This window comes from Scyliorhinus torazame, chromosome 14, assembly GCF_047496885.1.
Source record: "Scyliorhinus torazame isolate Kashiwa2021f chromosome 14, sScyTor2.1, whole genome shotgun sequence".
NCBI classification, from domain to species: Eukaryota; Metazoa; Chordata; class Chondrichthyes; order Carcharhiniformes; family Scyliorhinidae; genus Scyliorhinus; species Scyliorhinus torazame.
Genome location: NC_092720.1, coordinates 83,300,859 through 83,325,461, shown reverse-complemented (window position 1 = coordinate 83,325,461; position 24,603 = coordinate 83,300,859). Strand labels below are relative to the sequence as shown.

Sequence of the window (24,603 nt, the reverse complement as noted above, 5' to 3'; positions counted from 1 at the left end):
AAAAGAACTGAACTTACCAGAGTAGTTGCAGATCTGAATGAAAAGACTAATAAACTTGAAAAGCAACTGGAAAATAGGAGAACAAGATTTGGGTACAAGTGGGAAATGTGAAACAAGCGGGAATGATTCCGATTTTGAAACGTCAATCTCAACATACATTGCACCAAGTCGAATGAAGAAAAAATAAATAAAACCCACTGCAGAGGCGGGTTGAGAGTTTGTTCTCCCTGGAAAGAATGAAATGTATCAACCACCACCATAACAAAAACTGGGGATTCACGAAGAGTGATTCAATGTCAAGGAACGGAAATATAAAGATGAAAAGACACCCAGATGTCAGAACAACGTTAGATTCAACAAAGTTTACCTTCAGCAACCGAGCCTGCCAGTCCTGAGACAGTGAGACCAAGATATTGAAAGGTTAGAAGGTGTCCAGACGTCTTGAACCCATGAGAGGGGGAGATGGGGTAGCAGTAATGATGTAATACATGGAGCAAACTGGGATAACTTGTAATAAATTGGATAAAGACTTTGGGGAGGTGTAGTATCAGGGTCTGTCACATAACGGGTCAATGTAGGACAGAGTACAGTGTTGTAAGTGAACACATGACCCACAACTAGGGTTCAGTGTAGCATTGAACAGAGTCATGTGTGGAAGCAAGCATGGAGACAGCTCTTAGCTTTGCCTTTTAATGTACCTATGAATATAGTTTCTAATAGTTAATAAAGACTTAATGTTGAACGACCTAAAACTACAACTACCTTAATACAATCTACCAAACTATGCCCACATTTTATAGCATTATGCGGAACCTCAAATATATCAGGAAACTACACACACATTCCCCATAATTTTCAGTCAAGTCATTTTAATAGATGGAAAGTATTAGGGACCATGCGCATACTTTCCTAACATGCATTCTTGATGGACATTGCTCCTTTGAAATGACACCAACATGTTAATCCACATAAATTCCTGGCTCTATCCTTTTATTTTTAAGCCATGCTCCTTTAGGGGTTGCGTACTCATTTCATTTTGCACAGTCACATACATGACATAAATGACAAGTGACATGGTAAGAATTATTACATAATATATATGCCTGGGCTTTCCACAGAGTTCTTTATCATTCCAATGTGTACACCAACCTCAGAATCTAGTCCCAGTGACATTTAGCTCGGAATGCAAAAGTAACCCTAATATTCATACCTGTGAACCCAGAAAGGTCACTTCCAATTTCAAATATTTCAGTGATGTTGAGGAATTCAAGTGGTTCTTTCAAATCTAACTTTTGTTGGATTTTAAACCTACAAATGTTACATTGAGAAAGGAGAATATTAGTTTCTTAGTCTGAAGTAAACTACACAACATGTGACTGCAATCAAACAATTGAGAATGAGTGGTGCCGTACTCTTTGCGTCTGTATTTGTTGCTCTCCCAGCAGAGAGCCATACCACAAAATCAGGGCTACAACTTTGTATTCTTATCTGCAGCACAAACTCTTCCTTTCAGTGCAGTGACTGTGGTTGCAAGTTCACTTCTTTGTTAATTATGTATACACCAGGCAAAATCAGTTTTGTGGCTCACCTTCTTTTCCAACTTGAGATTCAGGTGAGCTGGACTATTATTGGAGATAACAGCTGCTGAGCTTTGATTTGAAACTGGTCGTTCGAGGCAAGGTGCATGTTGATTTTACTTCCATTTCTTGGTATAAACACACCAGTTATGGCAGTTTGAAATGCAGTATTGTGACAGGTATCACTGATAGATCAATAGTTGTAGTGGGCAGCACGGTAGCACAGTGGTTAGCACAGTTGCTTCACAGCTCCAGGGTCCCAGGTTCGATTCCCGGCTTGGGTCACTGTCTGTGCGGAGTCTGCATGTTCTCCCCGTGTGTGCGCGGGTTTCCTGCGGGTGCTCCGGTTTCCTCCCACAGTCCAAAGATGTGCAGGTTAGGTGGATTGGCTATGCTAAATTACCCTTGGTGTCTAAAAAAAGGTTAGGTGGGGTTGCGGGGATGGGTTGGAGGTGTGGGTATGGGGTGGAGGTGTGAGGATATGATGGGCTTAGGTAGGGTGCTCTTTCCAATGGCCAGTGCAGACTTTTGCACTGTAAATTCTCTGATTATGATTGTTGTGTTATGTAATTTGGAATAACACAAGCTGCCACTTGATGCAGTTTTGAGTAAAAGATGCTCCAGACTTTGAGCAAGTTCAATGTGTTTTATTGAACTATTAGCACAGTTCTCAATGGGTTTGACTCTCTGCTAATCTAAATGTAGTAACTCAGTCTAACTGAACCTGCCTTGCTCCAAGCCACGTGCTAGGGTGTGATGCTGAGGATGCACCTTGTCTCACTCTGTAGATATTGGTCTGTGGAAAGAGGCGGGGTGTGAGTGCCTCATCCCTTTTATAGTGAGATACCACCCCTGAGTGTCCTGACTGCTCATTGGTTGTGTCCTATTCTGTGTTCATTAGCTGCATGTTTGCACATCATGACAATGATAACCATAAGCATCCAGCATTGCCTTGTTTATACTAAGCTGCGATTTAGGCTCGCAAAATATGAATGTGTGATGCTCAAGCCATTATATATTAAATATATATTATCAGCTCTGATGGAAATATTCAGCCACCCAATAGATTTAACTGAACTCTAGATAATTTTACAAAAGCCCTTGAGCAGTTTCCAGACTAGGTTGGCCACTGCACTTTTGTTGGATTGGTTTTCAGTGTTAAGTGACTACAGTGGCATTTGTGCAAAATGGAAATGTGCTTTGCAGTGGTGTTCAAGTTTCTGTACAAAGTCAACCCAGTATTTGTAGATTGAATGTTCTTTATTTACTCTTTTCCTTCTCAATTGGCCGAATACCATTGTGGGCGTACCTTTATCACACATACTGCAATGGTTCAAGAAGATGGTTCATCACCACTTTCTCAAGGAAATTAGGGATGGGCAATAAATGCTCATTTATTCACTCACATCCCAAGGAAAATTAAAACAAAATTGTATTAATTTCATTTTTGGGACCTTCAATTCCGTGCATCAATTTCCATGATAAAAGAGTATTTCCCAGAATTATTAAAATCCTGCTTTGGACTCTGCTGTTGTGTGTCGGATGAGAGCAGTCTAAATTAACTCATAATATAAGCACTATGGGGCAGCAGGGTGGCCTAGTGGTTAGCACAGCTGCCTCACGGCGCTGAGGTCCCAGGTTCGATCCTGGCTCTGGATCACTGTCCGTGTGGAGTTTGCACATTCTCCCCGTGTCTGCGTGGGTTTCGCCCCCACAACCCAAAAATGTGCAGAGTAGGTGGATTGGCTAAATTGCCCCTTAATTGGAAAAAATAATTGGGTAATCTAAATTTTTTAAAAAATAATATAAGCACTCCAATTCCTTACAGAGAAGAATCCTAGTGCCCAAGTAGCAAATCTGTAGGAATTTCCAAGCATAAGATTATCACTCCACCGGACAAATTGGAACAATCCCATTTATTTTAAATATGCTTCTGCTTAAAATTAAAACAATAGGGAGTAAAGAAACAGAACTGAATGGATAAATAGGAACACGCATGAGGATATCAGCATCTTCATTACACATAATTCTGATCAACGTCTTGTGATGTTGCAATGAAATTGTCATGCTAATTTTATTTTTGTTTCTATCTAACAGTAGAAGGTAAAGAATGAAAAAATGAAATGAAAAAAATGAAATGAAAATCGCTTATTGTCACAAGTAGGCTTCAAATGAAGTTACTGTGAAAAGCCCCTAGTTGCCACATTCCGGCGCCTGTCCGGGTACGGGAATTGAACAGCGCTGCTGGCCTGCCTTGGTCTGCTTTAAAAGCCAGCTATTTAGCCCTGTGCTAAACCAGCTTCTAACAACTTGGGTTAGAACACTTTGCACGCTTTTTTCTCTTTGCAGTTGTTCTTATGTGACTGGCTCATATTTTTAGGGCGAGATTCTCCGGCCTCATTATTCTCTCACACAAGCGAGTGAATAGCGGAGAATAGAGGGAGAGGCCAAAAATGTGAACCAAGCAAGGCACCAAATTGTTTGCGATGTAAGTGGCCCACTCCCGTAGGCCGCAGCGTGGCGAGAAACCAATTATCACAATTTAAGCCCCAATTCCATACAATATTTTCTTTTTAAATTTAGAGTACCCAATTATAAATTTTTGTTCCAATTAAGGGGCAATTTAGCGTGGCCAATCCACCTAACCTACACATCTTTGGGTTGTGGGGGTGAAACGCACACAGACATGGGGGGAATGTGTAAACTCCACACGGACAGTGACCCAGGGCCGGGATTCGAACCCAGGTCCTCAGCGCCGCAGTCCCAGTGCTAACCACTGCACCACATGCCGCCCTTCAATTCCGTACAATTAATGACAGCCACCCCATATCTATCGAGCTCCCGTCATTCAGTGGCCTCCCCAGCAAGTGCTCACTTTGGCACTCCGTTGTACTCCTTTTGCAAAACGTGAATCTGGCAGAAGGGCTTCTGTGGGGTGGCAAGTAGGGGAGTAGCCATCTTTGCTGACACCCCAGTGCTTGGTGGGGGATGGGGGACCCTCGGCTGCTGTCTCGCCTGGGGGTTCCTGCCTCCACCTGATGTACATCAGCAGCATTGTGGTTCTTAGCAGATTGTGCCCCAGAAGCCTGACCACTAACATTTCCCACCGAGGTGTATATATTTGCGCTGGTGGATGGTAGGGATGACAGTTGTGTCACGACTATGATGGTGGCATCCTTGGAGCTCTCCTCCGATGCGGTCTCCTGGGAGACTGGAAAGGGTGCCGCCTGGCATGGGCTGGCTCCGTCGGCTGGAGGATATGCGGGAGAATGGACATGTGTTCAGTGGGAGGGATGGGCCAGTCAGTAAGGCAATAACAACTCAAGTTTGACAGGTCTTTCAGGTGAGGTCCAAGTGGTTCCTCACCCATGCGGCATCTGCCAGCCTCAGCATTGGTGACCTCTCTCTCCTCAGCCACAGCAGTCACGTCCAGGGCACGCTCCTCAAGGAGGCACACAGAGAGCATCATTAACCACACGCATGGTTCACAGTGGTTCACAGTGGTGGGAGGGGGGTTGTGAAGGAGGGGTTGGAGGGGTTGAAGGGGGAGAGGTTGGATGAAGGATTGGGGGGGTTGAAGGGTAAGATGGGTAGGGGCTCACATCGGGGTGGAAAGGTCTCGGGGTGGGGTGGGAGCTATGGTATCTACTCACTCGTGCTGCCTGGTATCGGTCATTGATCTTCTTCTGGCACTGGAGGCCAGTCATCCTGGTCACACTCCCGATGCTCACAGCTGCCACAACCTCATCCCAGGCAGCACTGGCTGCCCTATGGCTAACCCTCCTGGACCCTCAGAGAAATAGGACATCGCTCATGGCCTCCACTGCATCTAACAGCCTCCCCAAGCCAGCATCCCCGAATCTTGGGTCTGGTCTCCTTGGCGCCATTGTTGCGAGTTGGCTGGGATTGGCTGAGCAAGTGCAGCTTAAGTGCTGCTTGACCTTGTTAGCTGGGGGACTGGCCGGTGTGGTGCTGGTGAATCAGCTGGCGAGCCTTCATTTGCAGCGAGAAATCCATTAGGGCTCGTTAAGTGGACCAATTAAAGTTGAAGCGTTGCCGGCCTCGCTGGGCTGAACGCTGGGAAGCTCATGGTAGTTCCCGCTCATTACCATTTAGAAATTGTTCCGGAGAATCGTGCCCTTACTCTTTAACTTTCTCTTTACAATGGGTCCTGTGAATTATGTCATAATATACACATCAGTATATGATGGTGCAGAGACACACTGACTGACACACTGCAAGACCAATCAACACACACAACACAGCAGCCAATTATCAGTTAGGGCACAGTCACTATAAAGACAGAGGGCACTAGTTTTCCCGCTCATTTGGGATGCAGCCTCTGAGACAGACAGAGCCCGCAGTCAGTAGCACAAACATCCACCATGTGCTAGCAGTATAGGCTGGTCAGGTTAGGCATAGGTCTTCAGTCAATCTAACATAGTGTCGACCCACAGTGCAAGTATGTTTAACACTAAAAATAGTTAAATAAAATAGAGTTGTACTATTACAAGTGTTGGTAGCCTGTCTATGTTACTGCTAAGGTAAACGCAGTCTCCACAGATCCAGAGTACCCAACACATCATGGTACCAGTATGTGATGTTAGAGTTTAATAGACCTACCTTCAAGTGATCTGCCTTTGACCAGCAATCAGCCATCCAGTAGTATAGACAGCGTCCGCCCTCCTCCGCCGCTCCGCATCACCGACAACCTCGGTGCGAACTGGGAAATCTTTAAACAACGATTCCAGCTATACCTCAAAGCTCCAGACCTGGAAGCTGCTTCAGACACCAGGAAGATTGCTCTCTTCCATTCCATGGCCGGGGACCACGCCATCCATATCTTCAACTCTTTCACCTTCGCTGAAGGTGAAGACAAGTCCAAGTTCAAGACAGTCCTGCTCAAATTCGACAGTGGCATCGAGGTAAATGAAAGTTTTGAGCGCTGTCTTTCAACAGCGTCTGCAGGGTAAGGATGAACCTATTCAATTTTTCCTCACCCACCTTCACATCCTCGCGCAGTCCTGCAATTACGGCTCCACCTCCGACTTGATGATGCGTGACCAGGTCGTTTTCAGTGTGCAATCGGACCCCCTACGCCAGCAGCTTTTCAAGGTTAAACAGCTCACCCTTGCGATAGCCATCAAGACCTACGTTCTGCATGAACACGCCACTAACCGATACTCGCACATTCAAGTGGCTGAAACGGCACGGCAAGGTCCCCATGAGGCAGAGCGGGTGCAAGCCATTAAACAACTCCAGGGCCTAAGCCTGGATGAGGGCGGCCATGTTGCGCGCTTTTCGCAGGCTCCCACGCATGCGCGCACTGACCGAGGGGACGGCGAGGCCGAAGACCACATTGCGCAGGCGCGCACTACATATGACCGCACCGCGCATGCGCGGTGGTGTACCGAACGTTCTGCCATCACGACGTGTGGCAACTGTGGCTCCGCCCACTTAAAGTGGCAATGTCCTGCAAAATCCCGACGCTGTCTCCAATGTGGCCAGCTTGGCCACTATGCAGCCCTATGCAGGTTTGTTCAACCTACTTCCTCTCGTTGCTCCAACCAGCCACGCAGGGATGTCCGAACCATCCAGCCACCGGTCACCGATTCCAACTCTGACTTGATTCCGGACCTTGACACCGAGGACCCTAAAGCACCATTTCGGGTGGGCATCATCACCAAACACAAGATGCTCCAGAAGACAAAAGCCAAGTCTCTCCCAATATTCCGCATTGATCCGGATGACGAGTGGTGTGCCACCCTCACGGTCAACCAATCCCGCATCCGATTCCGCCTGGACACCGGCGCTTCAGCCAACCTCATTGCGCGGTATGACCTCGAAAGCCTCCTTGTCAAGCCAACCATCCTGCCATCCGCCTGCCAGCTTCTGGACTATAATGGTAATGCCATTGCTGCCAGTGGCTCTTGCCAGCTTGAAGTGTCGCACCGGTCATTAAAGGCTAATCTGCCATTCGAAATAGTGGGATCCACTAAAGCCTCCCTGCTTGGTGCTCAGGCGTGCAAACTTCTAAACCTTGTCCAAAGGGTTCACTCCCTGTCACCCGCTGACGCTTCCGCATCTCAGGACGCTGACTTTCGGACACAGCTGAACGCCATCATTACCCGATACCACGGTGTATTCGAGGGCATGGGCACACTCCCATACACTTATAAAATCTTGTTCAAACCAAATGCCACGCCTGTGGTGCACGCACCTCGCAGGGTACCAGCACCCCTCAAGGACCTCCTCAAGCAGCAGCTGCAGGACCTCGAGGACCAGGGCGTAATTTTGAAAGTTACAGAACCGACTGACTGGGTCAGCTCTATGGTGTGCGTGAAAAAACCATCCAGCGAATTACGCATATGTATTGATCCCAAGGACCTCAACCGCAATATTATGAGAGAACACTATCCCATTCCAAAGTGCGAAGAACTCACCTGCGAGATGGCTCGCGCCAAATTTTTCACCAAGCTCGACGCATCCAAGGGGTTCTGGCAGATCCAACTCGACGCATCCAATCGGAAGCTCTGCACCTTTAACACCCCATTTGGCCGGTATTGCTACAACCGGATGCCGTTTGGCATCATCTCTGCATCGGAAGTGTTCCACAGAATAATGGAGCAGATGATGGAAGGTATCAAAGGGGTTCGCGTATATGTGGACGACATCATCGTCTGGTCTACCACCCCGCAGGAGCACATTGATCGCCTCCAACGCATCTTCCAACGAATCCATGAGCATGGCTTCCGCCTCAACAGGGCCAAATGCTCCTTTGGTCAAACAGAACTTAAATTCCTCGGAGACCATATTTCACAGTTTGGCGTGCAGCCGGATGCTGACAAGGTATCTGCCATTAAGGCCATGAAGACACCAGAGGACAAGAAGGCGGTCCTCCGCTTCCTGGGCATGGTCAATTTCCTGGGGAAATTCATCCCTAACCTCGCCTCCCACACCACGGCTCTCAGGAACCTGATTAAGAAGACAACCGAGTTCCAATGGCTCCCCGCCTACGAACAAGAATGGCGGGAACTCAGGGCGAAGCTGACCAAGGCCCCGGTGTTGGCATTTTCCGATCCAGCCAAAGAAACAAAGATCTCCATGGATGACAGTCAGTCCAGCACTGGCGCAGTGCTCCTTCAACGTGGCGACGCCTCCTCATGGGCTCCTGTTGCATACGCGTCACGTGCAATGACGCCCACCGAACAGCGCTATGCGCAAATTGAAAAAGAGTGCCTGGGCCTTCTTACCGGAGTCGTCAAATTCCATGACTATGTCTATCGACTCCAAAAGTTCACAGTTGAGACAGACCACAGGCCACTGGTCAATATCATTCAAAAAGACCTTAACGACGTGACGCCGCGCCTGCATTCTCCTTAAACTCAGGCGGAACGACTTCGAACTCGTCTACACCCGGGTAAGGAGCTCATCGTCGCCGATGCACTCTCCCGATCTGTCACCACACCCTGCGACCCAGCGGGCTTCGTGTGCCAAATTGATGCTCAGGTGGCATTCGCCGCATCCAATCTGCTCGCCACGGACGAACGACTCATCCAGATTCGTCGTGAGACGGCCAACGATCCCCAGCTCCAACGTGTCATGCGCCACCTGACAGATGGGCGGCTCAATGGCCAATGCCCTCAATTCTATAACAATAAAGATGACCTGGCGGTGGTAGATGGAATTCTACTGAAGCTGGATCGTCATTCCGCACAGCATGCGGAACCTCGTCCTTGAGCAGCTCGATGAGGGCCACCTGGGAGTGGAGAAAAGCCGCCGACGGGCCCGTGAGGCAGTGTACTGGCCTGGAATCAACGAGGACATTGCCAACGCCATTCTTAACTGCCCAACATGCCAGCGTTTTCAGCCTGCTCAGCCAAGGGAGACCTTGCAACCCCATGAGTTGGTCCCCTGGACCAAAGTGGGCATCGACCTGTTCCATGCACTTGGCCGGGACTACGTCCTCATAGTGGACTATTTCTCAAACTACCCGGAGATATTAGGCTACACGACCTCACCTCAACTGCGGTCATCTGTGCGTGCAAGGAAACCTTCGTTCGCCATGGCATCCCGCTCACGGTCATGTCCAACAATGGCCCGTGTTTTGCCAGTCAGGAGTGGTCCAATTTTGCCAAACAATACAACTTCACACATGTCACATCCAGTCCCCATTACCCCCAATTCAATGGCAAAGCTGAAAAGGGGGTGCACATTGTCAAACGACTCCTGTGCAAGGAGGCCGATGCAGGATCCGATTTTTACCTCGCCCTGCTTGCTTACAGATCAGCTCCATTGACAACGGGCTGTCGCCGGCTCAATTGTTGATGAATTGGCTGCTGCAGATGACAGTGCCGGCCATTCATGTCCCGGACTTGGACAACCTTCCGGTCCTTCGTCGAATGCAGTTGTCTCGGGCCCAACACAAATCGGCATACGACGCCCGCGTCACGGATCTCCCTGCTGTGGCTCCTGATGACGAGGTCCGTGTCCAACTTCCCGATGGTGGTTGGTCCGCCTCCGCTGTGGTGCTCAGACACGTGACCCCCAGGTCATTTTTGATTCGTCTACAAGATGGCTCTCTTCTTCGCCGAAATAGGCAGGCACTACGACTCCTTCCTCGCTCGCCACCAGATCATCCTGTCCTGCCTCGCCGTCACAACGAACCCGTCACGGACTTTGCAGATCTCCCTTTCGCTCTGCCACCCTCTGAGTCTGACACAGTCCAGCCCATTCCAGAACAGGCGGCCCCTGGCCCACCCTTGAGGCGGTCAACCAGAATTCGTCGCCCACCTCAGAGACTGAATTTATGAACTGCCTGAATTCATGGACTCTTTGAACTCATGAACTGATTGTTTCGTTACCCTGTTTGATTAACTCACTGGTTTGTACATACTGTTGTTCTAGTTATATTTTGTGTTACATACTGTCCATCTGCACTAGACACCTTCCAATGTAAATATCTTAGAGTTTCTGTACATAGTCCTGTAAATATGCTCGCATGTGCCACACATAGTTAGGAACATTTGCATACTACATTATTTATTGCCACAAACACACATTTGCTTTAGAAAAGGGGGGATGTCATAATATACACATCAGTATATGATGGTGCAGACACACACTGACTGAAACACTGCAAGACCAATCAACACACACAAAACAGCAGCCAATCACCAGTTAGGGCACGGTCACTATAAAGACAGAGGGCACTAGTTTTCCCGCTCATTCGGGATGCAGCTTCTGAGACAGACAGAGCCCGCAGTCAGTAGCACAAACATCCACCATGTGCTAGCAGAATAGGCTGGTCAGGTTAGGCATAGGTCTTCAGTCAATCTAACATAGTGTCAACCCACAGTGCAAGTATGTTTAACAGCTCTTAGTTAAATAAAATAGAGTTGTACTATTACAAGTGTTGATAGCCTGTCTATGTTACTGATAAGGTAAACGCAGTCTCCACAGATCCAGCGTACCCAACACATCAAATTATACCCACATAGACCCGTTTAAATTATTATCTTTTTTTCATATTGAGGGATCCTTTGAATTATTACAACTTCCTAGTTTGAAGCACAAATTTTTGGACTTAATCAAGGCACAGCTAGGTAATTTTACTGTATCAAGGTATCTTAGGGTGTCTGTTTTTAGACAAACTTGTCCTTCCATATTAAGATTTTTAAATATTTTGCATGGCAAATTGTTGGAAGTGCAAGTTTGTGTTATCACAATGAGAAAAAGGGACAATTGAGAGTTGAGTGAGCTGGACCAAGCCACTGTGCATCTCCTTAACTAATCAGATTGAATAATTGTTCAGCAGAAGGACTGAGAAGGATGAGTAAGTGAGAAGGGATCAAATCAGGTGCAGAGAGGGAAAGAGAGACTGGATTAAGAGAGAACAAAAAGAGACAGAAAAGAAAAATGAAAAAAATACGTTTTAAAATCCCCAATAACAAGTGAAACCAATTAAGAATTAGATGCCACATTTTCAATTTTCAGTGTCAGGGCATTTATTTGGTAGTAATTAAAAGGTATTATGTTATTAAAGGAGTATTTAAATTAGGTTGGACAAGACTCAACTTCCTGTCATAAATTTAGCTTTATCTGTTGCGCAAATACAGAAACTTTGTGCCATTGTGGCATGGGCTCATCAAGCCAAATGGCCCCTTTTTGTGCTATAACGTTTCAACAAGTCTATGATTCTTTTCGAAGGTGAGCCAAAAAGTGAGAAACCTTTCTTGCAAAACTTTCCGCACAACACAGACAGCAACTCATGGATGTCGTGATATCATGGCTGTGTTGTAATTCACCGACTGTCCACTCAGAGTCTCACTAGTATATAAGTGAATGTTAGAGTTAGCTGACCTCAGACTGACTGAAGGAAGCTGAAGAGAGGTTGTTTATGCATGATCATACTGTTATTCATCTGTTGTTTTGTACATAGTTTACCCACAGTTAATGTTAATTACATCCTTTATAGCTTTAGCTACAAGTGTTCTTGTAATATAAATCAGGCCATCCGACAAGAACATTACAATGGATTTTTGAGTTTAATTGCGCTGAATTCAGCCTTTCCCTGGAATTGCTGCATCATGTGTGCTGTAAGTCTCACTGTTATTTTGATGTGAAAATCTGGGGCAAAATTTTTGTCATACATTATGTTGATGGCGGTGCTGACTCCTGAGGCCATTCCTAGTTCTCAATTTGCTAAAGATGTTTTTTCAATGCAACTTTTTCTTGATGCTATCAGCTGTCAATGTACAAGTAAACAAATTCCCAGCCTTAAAGATCTACAGAAAAAGATATTAAAGTAAATGGTAATCCCGTATGGTTTCTGAAAACAAAAAGGGCACTGATAATGGAATGAACTAAAGTCACAAGAGTTCTGAACTGGGAGAATAAGTTGTTAAAAAAAAGTTAAAGAATAACAACATAAAGCAGAACAGAACGTGTTGAAACTACCCTTCTTGTCAATCAGCAACTGAACGAAAAAAAGACCACTAAGCTTTTGGATCTTGAGTTGTGTTTCAGCCTTTTCTATTTTTCCTTTCTAATAAAATGTCAGAAAAGGGCAAATATAGTGAAAGATTTTTAACAGACGTAATTTTGATTGTTGCCTTTGGGATCAAGCAAAGCCAGTCAGAAAACGTTTGTATAATCCGAACAGTCTGTGGACTCTACTTGCACCTTTGAGACGACGAATTAGGCACTTGATCCTATAATGTAATGAATGCAGGAAACCAAGAAGTGATTTGCGTTTTCATTTTGAATCGTAGGCTTATGACATTCACTTCCGCCTACTACGCAAGAATAGTTTTTCCTTCCAAGTACTGAAATTCCTGAGAATTTTGCTGATCATCCATCCATTGAATAAACAAAGCATTTTTTAAAATGTTGTATGTTGATAGATTATTTAGTGGGAGATGTAACACCCCCAAGCTTGATGCTGTCCTTTTCCCATCCTCACACAGGCACTTTAAATAGCATCGGTTGGATAGACATCAAGTGCAAGAACCTTGATTGACGGTTACTTCATTATTCCACAGGCACTGTGATCATCTGCTGCCCTGATGTAAACCAAACTCAGCACAGATATTTATGTATGTCCTATGTTTTCTCGTGTATGGAACAATCTGTCTGGATTGTATGCAGAACAATACTTTTTACTGTCCCTCGGTGCACGTGACAATAAATCAAATCAAATTTAACACGGTGACCACTTGGAGGATTGTACAAAGGAAATTTTTAAGATGATCATCTTTCTTTAGGGAGGAAACTCATTTATTCAGATGTTTAATAATGCCTGTTTTTGAATATTACAGAGGTTTAGGTATTCAGTGGAAATCTGAATCGTATCAATATACTTAAATGTGAAACAGAATAAACATGCAAATCACCTTGACATTGAGGTAACAGTTCCCGTTGCAAACTCACTGGAATAGATCCAAGATCTTACGCCTGTGCAAACATTTTCTGATTGGTTTTCATGACAAGAATCAAGGGGCTGGTTTAGCACAGTGGGCGAAACAACTGTCTTGTAATGCAGAACAAGGCCAGCAGCGCGGGTTAAATTCCCGTACAGGCCTCTCCAAACAGGTGCCGGAATGTGGCGACTAGGGGCTTTTCACAGTAACTTCATTGAAGCCTACTTGTGACAATAAGTGATTATTATTATTATTATTATTAAACAAATAGCAATAAAAACAGATTTGCACATGTATTTCAGACACTGTACATACTTTTCTGCAAATGTCTCCTCTTAACATCCACTTATTTTCTATCAGAATGGACAAAAATTAATGAGCTGTTACTGCTCTCTAACAGAAATGAGGAATAGTAAATTTTGGTAACCAACCTTGGGAGATTAATCTCAATGTCTTCTTCTGCCATTGTGGAAAGCCAATTTTGGATAATCTGTGGTGTAATATGTTTTTCAAACTCTGTTAATTCAATTCCTTCCGTTGGTAGTGCCAGGATTATGCTGGCCTCGTCTCCACTGTAAGGCACGTCTAAAACCTGATAACTGATTTTACCAACTGTAAAATAGCCTGTAGAAAGAATGCAAATGATTGGAATCAGGTTTTCAAAATCCAAGATGGCATTATAATAGTTTTCTTCGTATGTGGTTCATTAGTTAAAGAATGACGAAATGAAGATAGTTGTAAAATAAGTTGTCCAGTGTGTAGACCAGGTGGCCAAGTGGACGCTGGGATGACCACCTGTCAGGGGTGCAGGAGTTCTCCACGGGGCCCAGGCAGACACACAGCATGTAAGAGCTGCTCAGTGTATTCAATAAACATCGATTGATTTGTTTGTTTACCATTGCAGCCCAGGTACAATGGGCTAAATGGTCTCTTTCAATGCTGCATGATTCAAAGAGAGCTTATCAGTTAAAGAATTCAATATGAGATTTTTCTCCAGATGTTATCCAGGACACTCACATCTACACCAAGTGCCAGAGGGTAGCAGTCCTTGAACAACATGTGGCTAATTTGGAGCAGAGACTCACATCACTGCGCAACATGCAAGAGAGAGAGAGAGAGGTTTCTAAAACAGTCGTCCTCCTGGGAATTACCCGACTCGCCAGCAAGAAATCACGGGGGCGTTGTTTAGTACTCCTTTTAAAAAACGTGAAGCTGGCACAATGGCTGATATGGGAACTGAGGTGAGTAGACATTTCCACTTACTGGCATGCAGCTAAAGGGCACCGGATAGGCTATATACTAGTGAGGGGCTTTGCATTAGTGGAGCCTTCCAGCCATCTTTAAATATTGTGGAGACCCAGAACAGGGGCAACCACAGCTGCAGCCTGTCTGTCCTACCAAACACTCCAGGACAAAGCCCTGCTGTGGCTTCAATGCTGAAATTCAATTTTCTTTTGACTGTGAGCAGACTCTAAGCTGCACAGCTGAAGGCTATTGCGAATGACAAATTATCCTTGTTAGCTGTGAGAGCACTTCCCGGCTGCAGGTTGTGATTCTGCTTCTTAACTGCAAATGCCTGGAGGCTGCTGTAGCTGAGAGTTTGTTTGCTGCTTGTTGCTGCCTTTTCTGCATGCCTGCTACCTATTCCCCTTGGGCTTAATTGCTGCTTTCTGGATGAAGTCTCTTTTACCCAGAGTGCGGTGAGGGGAGGATTTTGGCGGGCTGAGGATGTCGGAGGACTTGCTCGAGCGGTCTGTGGATATTTTTAAAAGACTGTTTTGTGGGTTGACTGTGTATTCTGTTCTGGATTTATGGGTCATAAGAACATAAGAACTAGGAAAAGGAGTAGGCCATCTGACCCCTCGAGCCTGCTCCACCATTCAATGAGACCATGGCTGATCTTTGTGGACTCAGCTCCACTCTCTGGCCCGTACACCATATCCCCAAATCCCTTTATTCTTTAGAAAGGTATCTATCTTTTTCTTAAAAACGTTTAAAGGAGTCCCAACTGCTTCACTGGGCAAGGAATTCCAGAGATTCACAACCCTTTGGGTGAAGAAGTTCCTCCTAAACTCGGTCCTAAATCTACTTCCCCTTATTTTGAGGCTATGCCCCCTAGTTCTGCTTTCCCCGACCAGTGGAAACAACCTGCCCGCATCTATCCTATCTATTCCCTTCATAATTTTATATGTTTCAATAAGATCCCCCCGCATCCTTCTGAACTCCAATGAGTACAGTCCCAGTCTACTCAACCTCTCGTCATAATCTAATCCCCTCAACTCTGGGATCAACCTAGTGAATCTCCTCTGCACTCCCTCCAGTGCCAATATGTCCTTTCTCAGGTAAGGAGACCAAAACTGAACACAATACTCCAGATGTGGCCTCACCAACACCTTATACAATTGCACATAACCTCCCTAGTCTTGAACTCCATCCCTCTAGCAATGAAAGACAAAACTCGATTAGCCTTCTTAATCACCTGTTGCACCTGCACACCAACTTTTTGCGACTCGTGCACCAGCACACCCAGGTCCCTCTGCACAGCAGCATATTTTAACATCTTACCATTTAAATAATAATCCATTCTGCTGTTATTCCTCCCAAAATGGATAGCCTCACACTTGGCAACATTGAATTCCATCTGCCAGACCCTAGCCCATTCACCTAACCTATCCAAATCCTTCTGCAGACTTCCGGTATCCTCTGCACTTTTTGCTTTACCACTCATCTTAGTGTCGTCTGCAAACTTTGCCACATTGCACTTGGTCCCCAACTCCAAATCATCTATGTAAATTGTGAACAACTGCGGGCCCAACACTGATCCTTGAGGGACCCCACTAGTTACAGGTTGCCAACCAGAGAAACACCCATTTATCCCCACTCTCTGCTTTCTGTTAGTTAACCAATCCTCTACCCATGCTACCACTTTACCCTCAATGCCATGCATCTTTAGTTTATGCAGCAACCTTTTGTGTGGCACCTTGTCAAAAGCTTTCTGGAAATCCAGATATATCACATCCATTGGCTCCCAGTTATCTACTGCACTGGTAACGTCCTCAAAAAATTCTACTAAATTAGTCAGACACGGCCTACCCTTTATGAACCCATGCTGTGTCTGCCCAATGGGACAATTTCCCTCCAGGTGCCCCGCTATTTCCTCCTTAATGATAGATTCCAGCATTTTCCCGACAACCGAAGTTATGCTTACCGGCCTATAATTACCCGCTTTCTGCCGACCTCCTTTTTTAAACAGTGGTGTCACGTTTGCTACTTTCCAATCCTCTGGGACCACCCCAGAGTCTAGTGAATTTTGAGAAAATATCACTAGCGCGTTTACAATTTCCCTAGCCATCTCTTTTAACACTCTGGGATGCATCCCATCAGGGCCAGGAGACTTGTCTACCTTTATCCCCATTAGCTTGCCCAATACTGCCTCCTTAGTGATTACAATCATCTCAAGGTCCTCACCTATCATATCTTTATTTCCATCAGTCACTGGCATGTTATTTGTGTCTTCCACTGTGAAGACTGACCCAAAAATCCTGCTCAGTCATTTCCCCGTCTCCTATTATTAAATCTCCCTTCTCATCTTCCAAAGGACCAATATTTACCTTAGACACTCTTTTTTGTCTTATATATTTGTAGAAGCTTTTACTATCTGCTTTTATGTTCTGAGCAAGTTTACTTTCATAGTCTACCTTACTCTTCTTTATAGCTTTTTTAGTAGCTTTCTGTTGTCCCCTAAAGACTGCTGTTAATTCCCTGTGTTCCTGTTGGCCAGTCTCCGGACAGGGTGGTGGTGGAAGATCAGACGCCGATATTGCAGGAGAGTAGGGGTGACGGCTCGAATGCGCAGCCCGGAGGTTGCACCGGGACACTTTCATGGACTGCCGGTGACTTTTTATGTTTAGTGGCCATTTGCTTCTCCTGTTCTGGGAGCCGTGCGGGTCGCTGGTGTTCCTTGGCTTTCTTTCGTCTATGTTTGTCAGAGAGGGGAAATTGTATGATGTATACTATATAACTGCGGATTATCTTTTTGCCAGTTGCAGCCCCTCCTCTTCTGTGGCCTGGGAGTCGCTGGAAGATGCTGTCAATGCTGGAGAGGGGGAGGTAGTTTTCACTGTCTCTCTATCCTCCGCTAATATAATAAGGTTCAATACTAAGTTGCAAAAGGATTTTAAAAATCAGTCACGGATTAAGATCCCAGACTGGAAAAGGGCAAATATCAGGGGTCTAACGGTGAAACTGGAGCAGATTGATTGGAAATGCATTTTGGTGTATAAAACAATTGAAAAATGGAAGACTTTCAAAGGAGAAATGAATGGAGTTGAAGCTCGGTGCATACCTATGAGAAATAAAGATGGGGCAATGCTAGAGTATCCTGGATGACTAAGGGTATTGAGGAGAAAATAAGGAAGAATAATGAGGCACGCCGGAATAATAATAGCAATAGAAATCAGGACGATTTTCTCAAATGCAGGAGAGAGGCGAACGCTGAAATAAGGAACGCGAAGAGGAAACATGAAGAAAGGATAGCAGGCGACGCTAAAACAAGTAGTAAAATGTTCTTCAGACATATTAATGGTAAAAGATTAGTGAAGGATAGTGTGGAGCCCATAAGGGACAAGCAGGGTAAACTGCTCACTGAAGCAGAGGGTATAGAATCATAGAATTTATCATAGAATTTACAGTGCAGAAGGAGGCCATTCGGCCCATCGAGTCTACACCGGCTCTTGGAAAGTGCACCCTACCCTAGGCCAACACCGCCACCCTATCCCCATAACCCAGTAACCCCAACCAACACTAAGGGCAATTTTGGATACTAAGGGCAATTTATCATGGCCAATCCACCTAACCTGCACATCTTTGGACTGTGGGAGGAAACCGGAGCACCCGGAGGCAACCCACGCACACACGGGGAGGATGTGCAGACTCCACACAGACAGTGACCCAAGCTGGAATCGAACCTGGGACCCTGGAGCTGTGAAGCAATTGTGCTATCCACAAGGCTACCGTACTGCCCTAGCAGAGATACTAAATAAGTACTTGGCTTCTGCTTTACCAAAATAGAAGATGGTGACAATGGTCCAGTTGAAAATGTAGGTGTTGAGCAACTGGGCAGTATAGTGATAGATGAAGAAAAGGTGCTAAAAAGGCTGGCAGCACTCTAGGTGGAGAAGTCTCCAGGCCCGAATGGGATGCATCCTAGATTGCTGGGAAAGGTAAGGGGGAACATTAAGGGGCCGTTGACAGATATTTTCCAGGCCTCAGGATTAGTACTGGACTAATTAGAGAGTGCAAAGGAGATTTACTAGAATTATTTGTCATTTAGGTGGGACCAGGAATTTTAGATGCAAGGAAAGGTTCGAGAAATTGGGCTTGTTCTCCTTAGAGCAGAGAAGATTAAGAGGTGACCTTATTAAGGTATTCAAAACTATAAACAATTTTGACAGGGTAAAGAAGAATATTCTATTTCCACTAGTTGGTATGTCAGTGGCTAGGTGGTGTCATAATTTCAAGATGGTCAACAAGAGAGGGAGGAGTGAGATGAGGAGAAACTTCTTTACTCAGAGAGTTGTTGGGATTTGGAATGCGCTGCCTAGTATAGTGGTGGAGGTGGATTCCATAGGACATTTCAAAAAGAGAGTTGGATATATATTTGAAAGTAATGAATTGAGAGGGCTACAGAGATGGGAAATGGGACTAGCTCGTTAGCTCTTTCGGGAGCCGGTGCGGGTACAATGGGGTGAATGGCCTCCTTCATAAAATTCTATGATTCCATGTATTTTGCAAGTAAACTGGTGCATTATATGTGTGTTTTTAACATCCTCACTCCTATCGATTGTCCATTGTCACCTAAGCGAGGCATGTTTGTTAGCTATAACAACCAATTTTTTTAACTGTGAACAAACTTGCTGCTTCACAGTAGCTAAATCCACATTGCAGTAAGATTTATCATGTGTTTATATCCTTATGTTGTTGGTGCTTTAACATCTGAGTAAACAGCCCAGACCAAAATCTGTTGTTCTCTTCAATAAATATGAAATGCGTTTGCAGTACTAACTGTGTAATTATGAAAGGGACTGATGTGAGATGAAACACAAATGGTGGGGTCAGTTTGTGACTTGGAGTTTCAACGTTCAGTGATCAAAGAAGATTTAACTTTTCCTGCACTGTCTATTTCTGACAGTCAATTTGCATAAAATATGCTAACAGTCATAAATTATTAACTATTTTTTAAACTAGCAAGTCCAAACATGATAAGCTCCCATCTAAAGGGATTGGTTAAAAGACGATTAAATAAACTCCCCCACCTCCATCATGGATACAGGGGACCCCCTCCCACAAGCACCCGGGCAATTCCACCGCCCGCCCCCCCCCAGAACACAAGCAATCGGGAGATAAGTGGATTGAGATGGATATTCATAGATTGCACTCCCACACACCCTTTTATAATAATATAAAAACAGTTCATAAGATGGTATACAGTATATTATTGTATTATTTTATTAAAATGTTGAGTTACAAATATAGAAAACATAAATAAGATAATTATATGAGAGATATAAACAATTCTTACGATAACACAACATAAGATTTGTTTAGTGCATGCCAGTGTTGATAGGGGAAGGTGTTGGGAACACATGTGCAAGTTGACAGATGACACAAACCTCTGCGCTAGTGTTAGAATGCTTGAGCAGAAACAGCTGATAATTGGATCTAGATGCGATGGGGGAATTTATCTGCGCCTTCCAAATGGCTTTTCATTTAGATAAATGTAGCATTTGATATGTTGAAAGGGCAAATGATTAGACTGGAACAGTTAAAATGCTGGAGGGACCAGATTGTACCCATGTAGACAGATTTTATGAATTGGATTGCTTTGGAAGAAGAAGAGGACAGAAGTATTAGTTATATAGACATACCAGGCATAGAATTAGATTAGATGTCAGGAAATCTTTCGTTTTGCAATCACAGACCTTTGAATAAGTTTCTTGCTCATGTAGTGAATGCAGATTCACAGCAAACTTTCAAGTGCTGTGGGAGCATGTAAACAGTAGGTGAGCTGATAAGGAGAGTACCTTGTGGTGAAAGTTTTTTATATTAATTCAAGGGATATGCACTTCACTGGCTAGGCCAGCATTCAGTGCCCATCCTTAATTACCCTTGAGAAGGTGAGTTGCCTTCTTGAATTGCTGAAGTCCCTGTGGTGAAGCTACACCCACAGTGCTGTTGGGAAGGGAGTTCCAGGATTTTGACCCATTGACATTGAAGGAAAGGCGATATTTTTCCAAGTCAGAATTGTGAGTGGCTTGGAAGGGAACTTCTAGATGGTGGTGTTTCCTTGTATGTGATGCCTTTGTCCTTCCAGATCAGGCTTATCCAAAGGACGGCCTGGGGAACAGATGCAGCCCACAAGGCCGCTTTATGTGGGCCCCTGAGGTAATTTTCAAAATTTCTGTCAACCAGTTGTGTTTTCATGCAGGATTCTGCTTGGCCTACTCCTGTTTATCCCCGGCTCACTAGTCAGCCTATCAGCAGCAAATATGGGAGAGAAAGAGTCTGCGATTGGTGAAACAGCGAACAATGTGGTGAAAGCTGATAGGCGGGAGAAGCAAAGGTAAGTCGGGGCCAGAGCCAGCAGAGCCAAACAATGGTGTGGCTGAAGCCTGCAGAACCAAGCCCATGGCAGGGCCAGAACTCAGGGAGCCAAGCAATGGCGGGGCAGAATCCCGTGTACTGAGCATTGGCGAGGTCTGGGGAGGCCTGGGGAGGCCTGGGGAGCCAAGCCAAGTTTCGGCTGGAGCCTGGGGAACCAAGCAATATTGGGAATGGAGCCCAGGAGATATGTATGTCGGGGAGGGCAAGGACTTGGCAGGCCTTGGACGACAAAGTCTCTTTCGGCCCAGCAAGGTTGATGTTTTGTCATTTAGGTGGGACCAGGGAGGAGATGGTGACTGAATAGCTGTACATTTGAGGGAGTGAGTGAGTAAATGTGTGTGAAAGAGTGACTGTGTGTGTGAGAGTGAATGACTGTGGGAGTGAATGACTGAGTGTGTGGGGGTTGTGGGAGTGGGTTGGAGTGTGGGAATGGGTGGCAAAACTGGGTGGAGTTGAGTGTGAGTCTACTTTATCCCCAATCTCAGCTTTGTCAATCACCGTCACTGCCACACACCAATTTACACACATTCGTACTCACACTCCGACTCACATACACTGACCCTCCAACATTCGGCTAATTTTTACTGTGTACTCTTTTTTGATTTAACAATTTGTTGATATAACATTGGTTTATATTTGTTCAGCAATTGTTTCTTTCCTTAAAACCTTATCTTCTTCTGAAAATCAGTTTATTGTTTTGCCATACCTTATTCTTTGGAAATTTGCTCATCGCCCTTTGACGAAGAAAAACATGCAAATGTGGCCCCTAGGCTTGAACAGGTTGGACAAGCCTGTTCTAGATGGTCAATGTCATTGGTTTGGAAGGTGCTGTTGAGGAACCGTGGTAATTTTCTGCAGTGCATCTTGTAGATGATACACGTTGCTGCTACTGTGTCAGTGGTACATGCAGTGAGTGTTTGTGGATGGGGTGCCAAACAAGCAGGTTGCTTTGTCCTGGATGGATTCAAGCTCTTTGAGTTTTGTTGGAGCTGCATTCATTGGTTAGCTCAGTTGACTGGATGGCTGGTTTGTGATGTGGAGTAATACCTACAGTTCGGGTTCAATTCCTGTACTGGCTGAGGTTATTCATGAAGGCCCCTTCTCAACCTTGCCCCTTGCCTGAGATGTGACGATCCTCAGGTTAAATTACCACCAGTCAGCTATCAAAGGGGAGAGCAGCCTATGATCCTCTCGTGATTTACCATCACTTTACTGTAACCTCCTGGAATACATTTTTCAAGGTTCAGGGAAGAATTTCTCAAAATTATTTTTTTTCTGGGAACTGGCCGAGGGAGTTTTAAGAGTCTGGGGCTGGATTCTCCGCCGGCGGGATGCTCCATTTTGCCAGCAGCCCGGGGGTTTCCCGACGGTGTGGGGCAGCCCCACAATGGGAAACCCCATTGACTAGCTGGCATAACGGAGCAGCCCGCTGGCGGGGTAAAACAGAAATGCGGCGGGGTGGAGAGTCAAGCCCCTGATCTTTTTTTTCCAAATTTAGAGTACTCAATTATTTTTTTTCCAATTAAGGGGCAATTTAGCGTGGCTAATCCACCTAACCTGCACATCTTTGGGTCATGGGGGTGAAACCCTGATCCTTTTACCTGCCCTGGCTGCTGCTATGTGAAGGTCATGATGCTTACATGCAACATGACTGAATGGGATTGGTTTGATGGATCAGCTAGTTTTTAAAATCTCTTTATACTCTCGACACAAAGTATAATTATTTAACTTTTAATACTGATTTTGGTAAAATGTGTAATTTTTGATAGCACTTACCAAATCTGCTCACCACTTGTTGGTGCATCATTGGTACCTGAACTACCGAGCCATCTTGTTTGGTAAACTCCATTAGTCTGGTATTCTCTGAATTGAATTTATGTTTCCATGTCCCCTTGAAGTAAATGGCATTAACTAAAACTAACTTCGTCAAAGAGTTGACAGAGTGACTTGTAATCAAGCTTTTGACTTTACCTGAAAACAGACAATTGATTTAAGCAATGTGTTATTAAAACAATTTAAGATTTTAATCACATTTTATAACAAATCTATATTTATTGCGATTTTAAATTTTTTACAAAAGATTCAGATCAATCAAACAAACGCAGAAAGTTAGCTTTAGGTATCAATGTACAGCAGGTACAGCACAAAATAGTAGTCACTACATAATTAGAAATAAATAAGACTGGATGAATCAGGGACAAAATCCCTAAAACGTTCCTTCTGCGAATAAATGACACATCTGTGTCCAGCCAGGATACAGGCAACATTATAGACCTTCATCTCACCCATAGCTACAAAACAAAACTACAAAGAAGAAAACAATATCCCGAGAACCCCAGTGCTGAGGGGAATTAACTAACTCTTGCAATGCAGTTTAAACACTTCTGCAGATCCAGATTGGAACAGGAAGCCATCCTACCTTCAAGATGACAAAAACAAAGACAAAGAGAGGACCAGACACAACAAACCTGAATACTCAGCCTAGGCTCTCCCATAGAGACATGGACAAAAGAGCTGAATGCCAGAGGTGAGGTGAGAGTAACTGCCCTTGCCATCAAGGCAGCATCTGACCGAGTGTGGCATTCAAGGAGCCCTAGCAAAATTGGGGTCAGGGGGAAAGCTCTCCACTGGGTGACGTCATTCCTGGCACAAAGGAAGATGCTTGTGATGGTTGGAAGTCGATTATCGCAGCTCCAGGACATTACTGCAGGAGTTCCTGAGGCCCAACGATCTGCAGCTGCTTCATGAATGATAGCACAATTGCTTCATAGCTCCAAGGTCCCAGGTTTGATTCCAGCTTGGGTCACTGTCTGTGCGGAGTCTGCGCATCCTCCCCGTGTATGCGTGGGTTTCCTCCGGGTGCTCTGGTTTCCTCCCACAGTCCAAAGATGTGCAGGTTAGGTGGATTGGCCATTCTAAATTGCCCTTAGTGTCCAAAATTACCCTTAGTGTTGGGTGGGGTTACTGGGTTATGGGGATAGGGTGGAGGTGTGGATCTTGGGTAGGGTGCTCTTTCCAAGAGCCGGTGCAGACTCGATGCACTGTAAATTCTATGAAATAACGTCAGAAGTGGGGATGTTTGCGGATGACTGCACAATGTTCAGCAACCATTCGCGACTCATCAGATAATGAAGCAGTTATGTTCCATTACAGCAAGACCTGGACATTAACCAGGCTTGGGCTGACAAGTGGCAAGTTACATTCATTTTTTTTTTCTCTATAAATTTTGAGTACCCAATTAATTTTTTCCAATTAAGGGCCAATTTAGGGTGGCCAATCTACCTAGCCTGCACATCTTTGAGTTGTGGGGACGAAACCCACGCAAACACGGGGAGAATGTGCAAACTCCATACAGACAGTGATCCAGAGCCGGGATCGGATCTGGGACCTCGGCGCCATGAGGCAACAGGGCTAACCCACTGCGCCACCATGCTGCCCGCAAG

The 24,603-nt window shown here is 45.1% G+C and overlaps 1 protein-coding gene across 1 annotated transcript in view; it reads right to left on the bottom strand.

The window, feature by feature from the left end:
• Positions 1-24,603, bottom strand: part of LOC140389860 (serpin I2-like) — a 39,426-nt gene that overhangs the window by 6,592 nt on the left and 8,231 nt on the right. The window contains exons 4-6 of the mRNA XM_072474442.1: positions 22,937-23,131; positions 13,930-14,122; positions 1,211-1,308 (exon numbers count right to left, since the gene is read on the bottom strand). Coding sequence (XP_072330543.1) covers positions 1,211-1,308; positions 13,930-14,122; positions 22,937-23,131 — 486 coding nt within the window. The remainder of the gene's footprint in view (positions 1-1,210; positions 1,309-13,929; positions 14,123-22,936; positions 23,132-24,603) is intronic.